Source organism: Carcharhinus amblyrhynchos, chromosome 17, assembly GCF_965287045.1.
Source record: "Carcharhinus amblyrhynchos chromosome 17, sCarAmb.v2.hapA, whole genome shotgun sequence".
Classification (NCBI taxonomy): Eukaryota; Metazoa; Chordata; class Chondrichthyes; order Carcharhiniformes; family Carcharhinidae; genus Carcharhinus; species Carcharhinus amblyrhynchos.
This window is the reverse complement of record NC_137340.1, coordinates 52,744,680-52,760,301: the sequence shown is the minus strand read 5'-3', so window position 1 is coordinate 52,760,301 and position 15,622 is coordinate 52,744,680. Positions and strand designations below refer to the sequence as shown.

At 44.4% G+C, this 15,622-nt stretch overlaps 1 protein-coding gene across 2 annotated transcripts in view; it reads right to left on the bottom strand.

Annotated features, from left to right (window-relative positions):
- Positions 1-15,622, bottom strand: part of hps1 (HPS1 biogenesis of lysosomal organelles complex 3 subunit 1) — a 36,845-nt gene that overhangs the window by 20,790 nt on the left and 433 nt on the right. For both annotated transcript variants that reach the window (XM_080205958.1, XM_080205959.1), the window contains exons 2-7: positions 11,698-11,835; positions 9,433-9,575; positions 7,014-7,122; positions 5,079-5,239; positions 2,425-2,527; positions 952-1,021 (exon numbers count right to left, since the gene is read on the bottom strand). In XM_080205958.1, the coding sequence (XP_080062084.1) occupies positions 952-1,021; positions 2,425-2,527; positions 5,079-5,239; positions 7,014-7,122; positions 9,433-9,575; positions 11,698-11,835 (724 nt within the window). The remainder of the gene's footprint in view (positions 1-951; positions 1,022-2,424; positions 2,528-5,078; positions 5,240-7,013; positions 7,123-9,432; positions 9,576-11,697; positions 11,836-15,622) is intronic.

The following is a 15,622-nucleotide window of genomic DNA, read 5'->3' as shown; positions in this document are numbered from 1 at the left end:
CCCTGTGGCACATCACTAGTCACAGGCCTCCACTCAGAGAAGCAATCCTCCACACCACTCTCTGGCTTCTTCCACTGAGCCAATGTCTAATCCGGTTTACTACCTCTCCATGTATACCTAGCAAGTGAACCTTCCTAACTAACCTCCCATGTGGGATCTTGTCAAGGGCCTCACTGAAGTCCACGTAGGCAACATCCACTTTCCTGGTAATCTCCTCAAAATCTCTAACAGATTGGTTAAACATGAACTACCACGCACAAAACCATGTTGACTCTCCCTAATAAGTCCCTGTCCATCCAAATATTTGTAGATCCTATCTCTTAGTACTCCTTCCAAGAACTTACTTACTACTGACATCAAACTTACCGGCCTATAATTTCCCAGATTATTTTTTTAAACAAAAGGACCCCACACACGCCAGATAGTCTTTCTTCCACCTTCTTCTGTCAGGAAGAAGATACAAAAGTCTGACATCTTGTACCAACTGACTTAAGAATAGCTTCTTCCCTGCTGTTGTCAGACTTTTGAGGCCCTACCTCATATTAAGTTGAACTTTCCCTACATCCTAGCTGTGATTGTGACACTACATTCTGCACTCTCTCCTTTCCTTCTCTATGAACAGCATACTTTGTCTGCATAGCACACAAGAAACAATACTTTTCACTGTATGCTAATACATGTGACAATAATAAATCAAATCAAATCAGCGGGACTGACCACCCCCCCCCCCCCCCAACCCCCCTTGAGGTGACGCACGTGGCAGGACTGACCACCCCCCCCAGCTCCCCTCGGGGTGACGTGTATGGTGGGACTGACCCCCCACCCTTGGGGTGACGCGTGCGGCGGGACTCACGACCCCCCTTGGGGTGACCCGCACAGCGGCCCTGCCCCACCCCCTCGGGGTGACGCACGTGATGTGGAGATTTGCTTTTTGGGTTGGTTGTTACATACCCGCTCCTTGGGCACTTGGCGACAGTTTAGGGGAATAAACCTCTTCAGTTACTGCAGTATTCTCCAGATCCTATGAGCAAACAATGCATCAGACTAACAATTAAATAATCACTTGAGAGCATGACGTTTGTTTAATGCTTATTTATGGATTATTTTAGTTCTGGGAGATGGGACTGGTTTTCTTCTGGTAATCTAATGTCAGTTTTATCACTGCGAGACCCTCCCCAGCCTCAGGAGAATTTTCCCCAGTTACCCACCTCCTTCTCAGCAGCACGTCCCACACCAATCACTCAGAGATTACCAATTTAGTACCAAGCCACTGTTGCTGCTGTGGACCCATCCCCACCAAGGTTGGACAGTAATATCAAAAATTTAATTGTTTCACAGAATCCCTACAGAGCAGAATAAGGCCATTCAGCCCATCAAGTCTACACCAACTCTCCAACAGAGCATCTTAGCTAGGCCCATCCCTCCATTCCCCCTAGCCCCCCTAGCCATGGTAAATGCCTGGGGTTATCAACCTAACCTACACGTCTTTGAAACACTAAGGGGCAATCCAGCATTGCCAATCGACCTAATCTGCATGTAAGAACATAAGAACTAGGAGCAGGAGTAGGCCACCTAGCCCCTTGAGGCTGCTCCACCTTTCAATAAAATCATGGTTGATCATTTAGTAGAGTCAACTCCACTTACCTGCCTACTCACCATAATCCTTAATTCCTTTACGGTTCAAAAATTTATCCATCTTTGCCTGAAAAACATTCAATGAGGTAGCCTCAACTGCTTCACTGGCCAGGGAATTCCACAGATTCACAAACCTTTGGGGGAATCTCAACTCAGTCCTAAATCTACTCCCCCTTATTCTGAGGCTATGCCCCCCAGTTCTGGTTTCACTTGCCAGTGGAACAACCACCCTGCTTCTATCTTATCTATTTCTTTCATAATCTTATATGTTTCTATAAGATCTCCCCTCATTCTTCTAAGTTCCAATAAGCATAGCCTCAGTCTACTCAGTCTCTCCTCATAAGCCAACCCTCTCAACTCCGGAATCAACCAAATGAATCTCCTCTGCAACCCCCAGTGTCAGTACATTTTTTCTCAAGTAAGGATATCAAAACATCTCCCACATCTTTGGACTGTGGGAGGAAACCGGAGCACCCGGAGGAAATCCATGTAGACATGGGAAGAACGTGCAAGCTCCACACAGTCACCTGAGGCCAGAATCAAACCCAGGTCCCTGGCACTGTGAGGTAGCAGTGCTAAACACTGTGCCACCACACTACCCAGTGGACCTTTACTGCAACAGTATTTGCTCCACTAGCTCCTAGAATTTAAACATCATCATTTACTGTGAATAAACAATGCAGATACACATGGCAGACTGTAGTCTGCAATCCGCTTATTGAAGTTCCTGCTTTTACCTTACTATCAAACTCACAAAGAGACCACATCAACTACAAATTGAAGCCTTACCTTGACAATTACTGATTCCAAGTTGCTGTCACTTGGGTACATATCTTGAGCAATCAGAATGAGTGCAAGCAAGTCTGAAGGTCTCAGAGAGCTGGCATTACGACTATGGGATAAAAGGATGGAATAGACAGTCAGCAGGATAGAAATCAATTTGGTGAAAAGGTGACAAGTATTTGGTTTGAATTTAACATTAATCATGGCAGGTATATTGAAATACAAAATGCAATAGCATTAGTGCTTAAATCACATCTTTATACAGGCTATCATGACTCTCAAACTTGGTTTGCAATGATAGTACATTGGCAAAGACAGGAGTAAAACAACAACAGCTCATGCTCACAGTCAGCATATTCACCAATGCCTACTGGGATCTCTACATGTCAGAGTCATAGAGGTTTACAGCAGTTAATCAGGTCCTTCAGCACAACTTGTCCATGCCATCCCTTTTCTTTTCATAACCACTAAGTTAGTCCCAATTACCCTTACTTGGCCTACATCCTTCTATACCCATCTTACCTATGTAACTGTCTAAATGTTTTTTAAAATACAAAATTGTATCCATTTCTACTACTACCTCTGGCAGCTTATTCCAGTCACTCGTCACCCTGTCTGTGAAAAAATTGCCCCTCTGGACCTTTTTGTATCTCTCCCCTTTCACCTTAAACCTATGCCCTCTAGTTTCAGACTTCCCTACCTTTAGGAAAAGATATTGATATCTACCTTGTCTATGCCCCTCATTATTTTATAGACCTCTATAAGATTGCCCCTCAGTCTTCTACACTCCAGAGAAAAAAGTCCCAGTCTACTCAGCCTCTCCTCATAACTCAATCCATCAAGTCCCGGTATCATCCTAGTAAATCTTTTCTACACTCTTTTTAGTTTAATAATAATAAAATATAATATTCTATAATATTGGGTCCGGATGAGGACCCAATGAGCTATTGGGTTGTGGGAGAGCATCACAGGGACCTGGCTGAGATATTTCCAGATGAATTCATGATGAAGGATATAATAAACTATGTTCGGGGTTGTGAGTTCTAAACAAAAAGGAAAAGCTGTGGTTTGCACACAGATTCAAAATAACAAGCTGCTGCTTGTACAGAGTTAAAAATGGAATTAAAGGCAGGACCCTGTGAAACACCCCAACGATATCACCATCACATCATGTGACTGGCTCTTAAACGCAATCATGCAATCACTTAAATATATAATAAAGGATGACCATGAGGGTGAAGTGTCAAAGCCAGTGGAATCACACTCCAGAGTCTACATCTTCAAAAGAGAAGGGTGGGGCAGCTAAAGTCTCAAAGGGATGGGTTAAAGTTTATTCAAATGTTGATACATCTCAGAAGTGAATCTAAAGGCAATTTCTAAAATCAACTTTTACAGTACTGCCTTCCCCATTCAGTTAGTTTCTTTTAAAACAGATTGCTGCCTAATTCACTCTATAATGGAGTGTAAGGCAATATCTTCTGGGTTAGACCTGAAGGTTAAAAGAGTATAGAGAGTAAACAGGAGCAAGCTTTGATTGACACAATCTTTCAAGATACAAATTGTTGGGTACAATCTCACAATCTAGTGTTCTGTATACACTAGATACTTCTGAAGTCACCAGCAGGTCCTCACAGTGCACAATATAATTATCTTTTGATAATGTGCCAGATATTTTCATCTTTTTCTTTCCCCTTCCACGCTCCAGGACACTGACTGGGACACAGTTCAGTTGGTGACCATCAGTGCATCTTAAGTGACTCCCTTGCATTACCTTTTTTCTTTGCTCACATGCGAATGCCACTGGTAAGACCAACATTTATTGCCGTACAAGCTGACAGTTACTCACATCTTTGGAGAGCACCATGGCAGGGTCCAATCATTTCACAGGATCATAGAATCCCTACAATGCAGGTGGAGGCCATTTGGCTCATCAAGTCTGCACTAACTCTCTATCAGAGCATCATATCCAGGTCCACCTACCCCCTCTATCCTATCCCTGTAACTCCATATAATTACCCCACCAATCCCCCTAACCTACACACCCCAGTACACTAAGGGGCAATTTATTATGGCTAATCCAGCTAACCTACACATCTTTGGACCACAGGAGGAAACTGGAGCACCAGGAGAAAACCCACGCAGACACAGGGAGAATGTGCAGACTCCACACAGTCACCCAAGGCTGGTAGTGAACCCGGATCCCTGGCATTGAGAGGCAGCAGTGCTAATCACTCTGCCTAATGTCTATACATTTTGACCAGGGGTCACTGAGTAACGATGAGCATTCCAGGGGTGATGAGTCCAATGGTCAGGCCCCTTCCAGCATCACAGCAGAAAACAGTCAAATCAGAACAGGGTAGAGACAGAACTGGGGATTTTCCAGCTTTGTATGGTTCATCTACTCATTACAGTAAACAGCTGAGCCATTATCATTGAATCATAGAATCCCTACAGTGAAGGAGGTCATTCAGCCCATCAAGCCTACACCGACAACAGTTCCACCCAGTCCCTTTCCCCATAACCCCAAGTAGTTACCCTGCTAATCTCCCAACACTACTGGGCAATTTAGCTTGGCCAATCCACCAAACCTGAACATTTTTGGTGGGGACAAACATTCTTATTTTAAAACCAGAAAATATGTAGATTTGTCACAAAATCACCTTGAAAAAAATGCCAGCAGCTTGGTGTGTACCAGGATGAAGGTGTGTACCACTTCCTCATTAGCCCGTTCCATGCTGCTATTTATCTGCTGCACCACCTGTCGGTCCAGGAACTCAATGCATTGCTCACACAACTGGGGGTGGATCAGACGTTCCACAGCCTAACAAAAATGTTTATTTATTAGTTATAAGTAAAGCTTACATTAATACTGCAATGAAGTTAGTGAAATTCCCCTAGTCGCCACACTCCAGCACCTGTTTGGGTCAATGCACCCTAACCAGCATGTCTTTCGAACTGTGGGAGGAAACTGGATCACTTGGAGAAAACCCACTCAGACATGAGGAGAACATGCAGACTCCACATAGACAGTGGTCCAAGCCAGGAACTAAACAGGGGTCCCTGGCGCTGTGAGGCAGCAGTGTTAACCACCGTGCAATAAAAATACAGAGTCAATGTCAATGCACAGCTCCCTTTGTTCTCCCACTCCTCACTGCGAAAGACTAGCACTCTGTAAGAATATGAGAAGCTGCACTTTCAGCAAAGCTTATCCAGGATCCCATATTACTGTGTTTTCCTGGGTCCATGGAGAGATGAAAGCAGGGGGAAGGATGGTAGAAGGGCATAGCCAAGTCCGATTACCATCTCATACACAACAGGGTTCCTGGTTAGGAAATGAGAATGTGACTATATACTGCCCCAGAAAGGATGAGTGAAAAATTTCTCTCATCCCCTGAAGGAGTGTTGCACCACTGGAAATGCCCACCTTCAGTTGAGACAACATTATTATTTTATTTATTTGTGTCATAAATAAGCTTACGTCAACACTGCAATTAAGTTACTGTGAAAATCTCTGAGTCACCACACTCCAGCAACTGTCCAGCTACACTGAGGGAGAATTTAGCACGGCCAATGCACCTTAACCAGCATGTATTTTGGACTGTGGGAGAAAACTGGAGGCACGGTTACACATGGTTACACAGGCTAGGGCTTTGGTTCCCAGTCTGTGTTGAATCAGCTGATGCTGACCAGATGATACTGTTAGAAAGATGGGCAAGGCCAAGCTTAGCTGGGACCCATGGTTGCAGAGAGTCTGTTCCACTCCATGTCCGAAATCCATCGTGAAATGGCCACTAGGGTGAAGCTGATTTACTGCCCATCCCCAGTTGCCCTGAGAGAGGAGACTCGGAGGAAACCCATGCAGTGACCCAAGCCAGAAATTGAACCTGGGCCCTGGTGCGGTGAGGCAGTAGTGCTAATCACTGTGCCACCCTTCCAGGTTTATGGAGAAGACCAATGGCACTATTTCAAAGAAGAGCTGGGAGTTCTCCTGGGTGTCCTAGCCAATATCAACATCAATTTAAAAAATATAGGCATTAGGATATTTTACTTGGCAGGTGCTTGTATGTATATATGTGTGCACATGTATGTGCGTGTGTGCATGTATGTTTGTGTGTAGTCGGTCCTACACTACAACAGTGATACACTTCAGAATGTTTCAGGAAATCCTGAGATGGTGAAAGGGGTTAGAAGATGCACATCTCTTTCTTCTCTGGCAAGCTACCAGATCATTGCAGACAAGTCACCACTGCAGGAATACCAATATCACAAGAACTCAGCAGTTAAGGAAATCATTACTCTCTCAGGGCAACTGGGGATGGGCAGTAAATCAGCTTCACCTTAGTGGCCATTTCTCGATGGATTTCGGACATGGAGTGGAACAAACTCTCTGCAACCATGGATCCCAGCAAAGCTTGGCCTTGCCCATCTTTCTAACAGTATCGTATCTAGTCAGTATCAGCTGATTCAACACAGACTGGGAACCAAAGCTCTAGCCTATGTAGCAGTGCCTTCCTCAGTACAATATAGGCCAGCAGGGATGCTCCACTGCAAAAACTTCTTCAAACTACCACTAATTTCAGCAAATGTTGCAACACCTCCACCAGGAAACTCTGGTCTTCCTCCCTCAAATGGCTGTATGTCATTAGCAGATTTTGTAACATCTTCCAAACTTTGCAGCGCTGCTCTGTATCTTGAGGCCGCAACCTGAGAATGGAGAACAAAGCCTTGGTTAAGAGATCACTCAGAGACGCACAGCAAACCCCCTTGGAAGGGATCAAGCAAAATGAGCAAGACTGAAAGGGTTAACTCTATCATCAGACAGGTAATCCAAGCTGTGAGGAGAGTTCACAAATGACAGTGTTTCTGGAACAGATCACCTAACCAGCCTAAGAGAGTCAAGAAAGGTTTGTGGTGGAAGACAGAAGATAATTGTTCACATTTTTTTCCACAAGTAGTGGAGAGATAAATGCATACCAGAAAAACTAAAAGCACTATGGATGCCTGAAAGCAAACGATGGCCCAATTTTCAGCTACAGCCTTTAGAAACAATACTTTGCTGCCAGGTCCTGACTGACTGTGTGTCCAGCTTTTTCCACAACGATCGGTGAATCTCATGCCATAGTGCATTAACATGAAGATCTGCAGTTCCTGGAGCACGAGCCCCATCTAATGGTACAAGTATGCAGCTACAGAGCTAAACTACATCACTGGGCTGCAAGATGCTGTCCGCTAAAAAGAAATGCAAAGACTAATTTGAGGTGGTGGTGGAAGCAGATTCTATAACAATGTTCAAGAGGCATCTGGATAGATACATGAATAGACAGGGAATAGAGGGAAATGGATCACATAGAGGCAAGAAGACATTACAGCAGCATGTGTCGGCACAGGCTTGATGGGCTGAAGGGCCTGTTCCCGTGCTGTACTGTTCTTTGTTCTGCAGAAAGCGTCTATTCTTTCTGGTGTATGGTTCCCATGCATCAAAGATTCCCTCCAATGATTCACCCCAAAATACCTTTTTTTCCCAAATGCCAGTCTATTGAATACTGGGAGACAAACTGAACCTTACTCAGGAAGGATGTGGCAACATTGGAAGCAGTTCAGAGGAGGTGCACCAGGTTGATTCCAGGGATGAAAGGGTTGACGTATGAGGAGATATTAAACAGTTTGGGCTTGTACTTGCTGGAGCTCAGAAGAATGAAAGGGGATCTTATCAAGGTGCATAAAATACTAAAGGGAACTGATAACGTAAATGTAGACCAAATGTTTCCCCTTGTGGGCCACAGGTATAAGCTGAGAGTGCATGATCATATTAAATGGTGGTGCAGGCTCAAAGGGCCGAATGGCCTGCTCCTGCACCTATTTTCTACGAAAGGCAGTAGATTTAAAACCGAAATGAGGAGGAACTACGTCTCACAGAGGGTGGTGAATTTGTGGAACTCACTGTCCCAAAGCGCACTGGAGTCTGAATGGTTGAATGATTTCAAGAAAGAGATAGATATATTTCTGATTTTTAAAATGGGTTAAAGGGATATGGGGAACAGGTAGGGAGGTGGATTTGGGACCAGGGAGAGATCAGCCATGATTTAATTGAGTGGCGGGGCAGGTTCGAAGGGCTGAATTTGCCTACTTCTGCCCCTATGTCCCTGTAATGGAACTGCTCAAGGAGCAAAGGTCTATGTTAGCATGCAAACATGAGCTTGTCAACTTCCTGCTTTTGGAACTCTTAATTCTAACCGCAACTCTGATTTTAAATTTCGTTATGAATCTCAAGTCATTTGCCTGATGGTTTACACATTGTAAAGATACAAAGTTACACTGAGGCTACAGCACAGAAACAGGCCATTCATCCCACAAAGTCCAGGCTGGGCTTTATGCTCCATTCAAACCACCTCTAACCTTACTTTGACCCACCTGTCAGTATATCCTTCTATTTCTTCCTCCATCATGCGTTTATCCAACTTCCCCTTAAAATTAGTTACTCTGTGGACCACAACTACTGTTTGGTAGCTAATTTCACATTCACACCACTTTCTGAATTCTCTATTGGATTTGTCGGTGACAAGTTTATATTATGACCTCTAATTCCCCCATAAATGGAAACATGTTCTCTGCAAGCTGGTTAAGACATTCAGTTACTCAGACATCGAGACTAGGAAATACCGAATGCTCACACTGTGTGTAAACTTAATTGAACACAGAGAGGAGTTTCACATTGGACCTAGCCAGCCAACACACCACTGAATGACAGACCAGGCAGGAGGGGGTTAAATGATTGACTCCTGTTCTTTTGATCTCCCTGTATTTTGGGTAGAAGATAAGCTAACCAAGCTTCTAATCCCAATGCTTATCCACTTCCCTTGTTGGAAGTGACTGAAGCTTACTGTGTCCCCATGATTAAACAGCCTGCTAAAACTCTCCACCTGGACTCACAATTCATCACAACAAAGGAAATGTCTGTCAAGAGATGGGGAGAAAATTGTATCAGAAAACCTGAAACAAAGGAATATCACATACTTTTTCTTGAGGATGTTGGTATCCAGCGTTACCAGGCCAAAACACACATCAATAATCTTCTTCAATACAAAGATCTTCCGTCTCAGGTCATCTTCATTCTCGGAACCGTCTCCATTCACTGCAACATATGTACACTCCCCAAACTGAAGAAATCACAAACAGTCAAACTCAGGTCAGTGAAGCAAGTTCACTCTCATCTCCCCGAATCTGTGAAAATTAACAATTCATCTGGGAACAACTCTGACAATTGGCAGTGGAATCAATAACATCACAATTTTACCGTCAGGAAGCGGCTACATTTTGAGCCCCAAACACATCATACAATCAGGCATCACAACCAAGTTCAGGTCAAGTGGGGTTAGAAGGCAAACGATAATTTGAACAGAGCCATGGAGCTGTTTGAGGTAGAGTAAGGTGACAGAGAACAGTGCAGTGTCATGAGGTGCAGAAGGTGGGAGAGGGTTACCAGACAGCAAGAGGGAAAATGAAGCACAACTGGGGGCAAGAAGGATAATGGAGGCTTGGGGGAAGGCAGAGTACAGTCAGGAAACAGCACCACCTGGAGATTCCCCTCCAAGTCACTCACCATCCTGACTTGGATCAACATCCTACAACTCCCTCCCTAACAGCACTGTGGGTGTATCTGCACTACATGGACTGCAGCAGTTCAAGAAGGCAGCTCACCAACACCCTATCATGGGCAGTTAGGGAAGGGGCAGTAACTATTGGCCTAGCCTGTAATGCCAACATCCCACAAATGAGCAAAAATCTTAGATACTGGGGAAAGCTAAAGTGGAACTGGGGTAGGGAAAGGAAAGAGTCAGAGTCATACAATGCAGAAAAGGCCCATCGAGTCTGCACCAACAATAACTCCCACTAAAGTTGCACTAATCCCATTTTCCTACACATGACCTATATCCTTGAATGTTATCATGTTTCAAGTGCTCATCCAAATACTTTTTAAAGGTTGTAAGGTTTCCATCCTCCACTATCTTCCCAGACAGTGCACTCCAAATTCCCAATACCATCTCGAGTGACTTTTTTTCCCTCAAATCCCCTGTCAATCTTCTGCATCTTACCCTAAAACTATGCCCCCTCATGACTGACCCCTCAACAAAGGGGAACAGCTGCTTCCCTACTCACCCTGTCCATACCCCTTGTAATCTTATACATTTCAATCAGATCCCCCCTCACCCTTCTCTGCTCTAAAGAAAACAATCCAAGCTGAACCAGTCTCTCCTTGCAGCTCAAACGCTCCATCCCATGCAACATCTTGGTGAACCCCCTCTGTACCCCCTCTTGTGCAATCACATCTTTGGTGGATTTCTGGAGAGACAGAGAGCTAATGGTACAGTGATGTGGTGAAAGGGAATTGAAGGCTCCCAGAGTACATCAGTTGGAAGAGTTAGAGGGAGTTTGCAGACCAGAACACAATAGAAAGTATAGGAAATAAATCCAAGGATTAAACATCTCGTCAAATCATCCTGAAATCCCCTCCCTCCTAATTCCTAATTTTTCCACATCTTTCTCACGCCAAGCAGCAGTGCAGTGAATCTAATGAATCATTGCTTCCTAGGTACCCCGGCCACCTCCCCTTCAAGCTGCTGAGTTCCCAAACACAGCTGCACAGAGGTGGGAGTATTCAGTAATGGGAAGGCCTAGAAACAGCTCACTGATCAACCCATTGTCAAATATTCTGAAGTAGATAAATGTGCTATCATAGAATCCTACAGTGCAAAAGGAGGCCATTCGGCCCATCAAATCTGTTCCAACCACAATCCCACCCAGGTTCTTTCCCCATAACTCCATACATTTACCCAAACTAGTCACTCTGACACTAAGTGACAACTTAGACTGGCCAATCCACCTAACCCACGCATCTTTGGATTGTGTGTGTGTGTGTGTGTGTGGGGGGGGGGGTGCGCGCGTGAAACCAGAGCATGCGGAGGAAACCAGCGCAGACTTGGGGAGAATGTGCAAACTCCACACAGACAGCGACCCAAACCGGGAATCGAACCCTGGTCCCTGGCGCTCTGAGGCAGCAATGCTAACCACTGTGCCACCATGTCGCCCCATGTTGCTCTCATGTCATACAGGCAGAGTTCTGAGAATATGGTGGGGAAAATACGAAAAATGAAGATATTGAACAGCAGAGACAATGTACATGCAGCAAGTGTTTTGAAAGTTTTGACAAAAAAAGCACTTGAACCCATGGCATACAAGTCAAGCCAGATAAATAACCACACACAGCTTTGAACTGCCTACCTGGTGCACTATGAACAGGTAGTTATTCTCACTGACAACGGAGGTGTAGGTGTCAGAAATCTTCTCGTTGAGGGTAATGCAGGAAATGAGAAGCGGTGCAAACAGTGTGTTTATGCTGTCCTCAAAGGCTGGGGATGTCTATGAACATAAGGGACAGTTCATTCATATTATAACAAAAGAAACAGGAGCAGGATGGACCATTCAGCCCTGCGAGTCTGCTCCACTATTTAATTTTATATCCCCACATTCCCACCCTCTCCCCCTTAATTCCCTTTGTATCCAAGTTAGCTCCTTTACAGCTTCATGTCCAATTTAATATGTTGCTCTATTTATGTCCAGGTAAAGAGTCAGAAGACTGTGGGATCAAAGCCACACAACCCATGTTTAGGGAATGATTAAACTGAAGCCACATCTACCTGTTCAGATAGCTGAAAAAAACACATACAATGACAGACAGGAAAATATCCCTATCCAGCCAGTCCCACACACGTATTACCTTCTGTTCACCCTACTCAAAAGCAAAGTCATTGCCGGAGAGGTGAAAAACCAGATTAAAAAGCTGTGCCAAATGTGGGGATCATGTTGGAAATTCCATTGTTAGACAATCAGAACTAGTACAGGAGAACATTGTGGCCCTGATTATCATACCATAACTGTGTTTTATACAATCTCTACCCCAGCCAGAAAAAGGTCCAACTCTTCACAAAGGTAAGTAGAATCATAGAATCCTACAGTGAAGAAGGGGGCCATTCAGTCCATCAGCCTACAACAATCTCACTCAGACCCTATCTCCATAAGCCCATATATTTACCCTGCTAATCCCCCTGACATATTTTGCATGGTCAATCCACCTAACTTGCCCATCTTTGGACCATGGGAGGAAACCAGAGCACCCAGAGGAAACCCATGCAGACACATGGAGAACGTGCAAACTCCACACAGACAGTCACCCGAGACCAGAATTGAACCTGGGTCCCTGGTGCTGGAAGGCAACAGTGCTAACCATTGTGCCACCGTGCTGCTCTTGCTTGGTCCCATAGTACTATTCAAGGAACTCCCAGATATTGATCCAGCAACAGTGACACTGGCCAACATAAGGATGGTGTGTGACTTGATTAACATTTATCTTAGCTTGTGAGACTTAAGCTACCTTGCACAGTTGGACTTGCCAAGCCTCCTTCAACTGCATCTCCCAAATCGTGACCTCTATCACTTTGGAGAACAAGCAAATGCAAGAGAATACCACCATCTGCAAGCTCCCCTCCAAGTCATTCACCAGCCTGACCTGGAACCATAGCACTGTTCATTCACTGTCACTGGGTGTGAAATCCTGGAATTCCCTCCCAACAGCACTGTGGGTATACCTACTGGACCTGCAGCATCACCTTTGCAAGGGCAATTACGGATTGGCAATAAATTCTGGCCTTGCAGGTGACATCCATATCCCAGGAATGAATAGAAAAATTATTTTCCTACTGAACAGCAACTACACTTCAAAAACAATTCATTGGTTGCGCAACATTTACAGATGCACCATAGAAAGCATTCTTTCTGATTGTATCACAGCTTGATATGGCTCCTGCTCTGCCCAAGACCGCAAGGAACTACAAAAGGTTGTGAATATAGCCTAATCCATCACGCAAACCAGCCTCCCATCCACTGACTTTGTCTACACTTCCTGTTGTCCGGGCAAAGTAGTCAGCATAATTAAGGACCTCATACACCCTGGACATTCTCTCTTCCACCTTCTTCCTTCGGGAATAAGATATAAAAGTCTGAGGTCACATACCAACCAACTCAAGAACAGCACCTTCCCTGCTGCTGTCAGACCTTTGAATGGACCTACCTTGCATTAAGTTAATCTTTCTCTACACCCTAGCTGTGATTGTAACACTACATTCTACATTCTCTCCTTTCTTTCTCTCTCTATGAATGGTATGTTTTACCAGAATAGGCATTGCTGATTTTGATTTGATTTATTGTCACATGTATTGGGATGCAGTGAAAAGTATTGTTTCTCGCGATCTGTACAGTCAAAATATGCCATTCATAGAGTACATGGAGAGAAGGAAAGGAGATGGTGCAGAATGTAGCGTTACAGTCATAGATAGGGTGTGGAGAAAGATCAATTTAATATATGGTAGGTCCATTCAAAAGTCTGATGGCAGCAGGGAAGATGCTGTTCTTGAGTAGGTTGGTACGTGACCTCAGACTTTTGTATCTTTCTTTCAACGGAAGAAGGTGGAAGAGAGAATGTCCAGGATGCGTGGGGTCCTTGATTATGCTGGCTGTTTTTCTGAGGCAGATGGAAGTGTAGACGGAGTCAATCGATGGGAAGCTGGTTTGCATGATGGACTGGGTTACATTCACAGCCCTTTGTCATTTCTTACGATTTTGGTCAGACCAGGAGCCATACCAGGCTATGACACATCCACAAAGGATGCTTTCTATGGTGCATCTGTAAAAATTGACAGGAGTTGTACCAGACATGCCAAATTTCCTTAGCCTCCTGAGAAAGTAGAGGTGTCGGTGGACTTTCTTAACTATACCATCAGCATGGAGGGACCAGGGCAGGTGATCAGGACACCGAGAAACTGGACCATTTCCACTTCATCATCATTGATGTAGACAGGGGCATGTCCTCCACTACACTTCCTGAAGTCGGTGACTATCTCCTTTGTTTTACTTACATTGGGGGGGAGAGAGATCACTGTTGTTGCACTATGTCACTTCTACCTCTTCCCTCTACTCTGTCTTGTCATTGTTTGAGATGATGCTACATGTCCAGAGCTTTGATATGCCTGCTGTAGGATGTCCTAGTCTCTAAAACATATAGGAGTGGCAAGGATCACTGCTACCCAGTAAACCACGACCTTAGTCTCAGATTTGAAATCCAGGTTCTCAAATACTCTCTCGATTGACCTGCCTCAAGAGGAAGTTCCCAGCCACAGAAAATAGTCCACATTTTGCAGGATCTTGCTGTTAATCCATGCAAGGTAGTGTCTTAGTGATCTCATTCCCAGGAAGTCCCCATACAAAGAAAAAACTACAGGTTGGGACAATCATCCCACAAATCTCCCCTAACAATCTATCGTGGAGAAACAGCAACAGGTAATTTCTGGAGCAAAGATGAAGCCGTGAAAGTCACTGTGCTGTGTGAAACTCAGTCAGACAGACAGTGGCAATCCTTTTGCTGAATTTGCTGATTTCAGCAAGGGAAGTTAATTAGTTTCATTGTCAACCAAGCCCTGCTACTGAAGGAATGTTACCACATGCAACACTGATGAAGGAATAGTTTAGACTAACATAGCAGTACCAGAGGAATACAAGTTCAGAAGGAAATAATTCATCCCTAAAGCTGTTTCCCAACTCAGTTAGACCTTGGCTGATTTTAAAATCCATCAGCACATTTTGTAACCTTTACTGTCCAAAAATCTGTCAGTCAAGCTGAGGGCAGTGGGGGTGACAGTTCTCTCCCATTATAGAGGTGGGTCAGGCAAGCATAGGTTTTCCACTGCGCATCAGCAATGGGGTCAAATCCATCATCAGTATAGAAAAGTAGAAAGTAGAAGCAGGAGTAGGCCATTCGGCCCTTCGAGCCTGCTCCACCATTCATTTTGATCATGACTGATCATCAAATTCAATATCCTGATTCCCCCCATATCCCTTGATCCTTTTAGCCCCAAGAGCTATATCTACTTTCTTCTTGAAATCACACAATGTTTTGGCCTCAAACACTTTCTGTAGTAGTGAATTCCACACATTCACCACCGACTGGGTGAAGAAATTTCTCCTCACCTCAGTTCTAAAAGATTTATCCCTCATCCTCAAACCCCTTGTTCTGGACTACCCCACCATCTATCTGTTAGAATTTTATAAGTTTCTATGAGATCCCCTCTCACTCTTCTAAGCTCCAATAGCTATG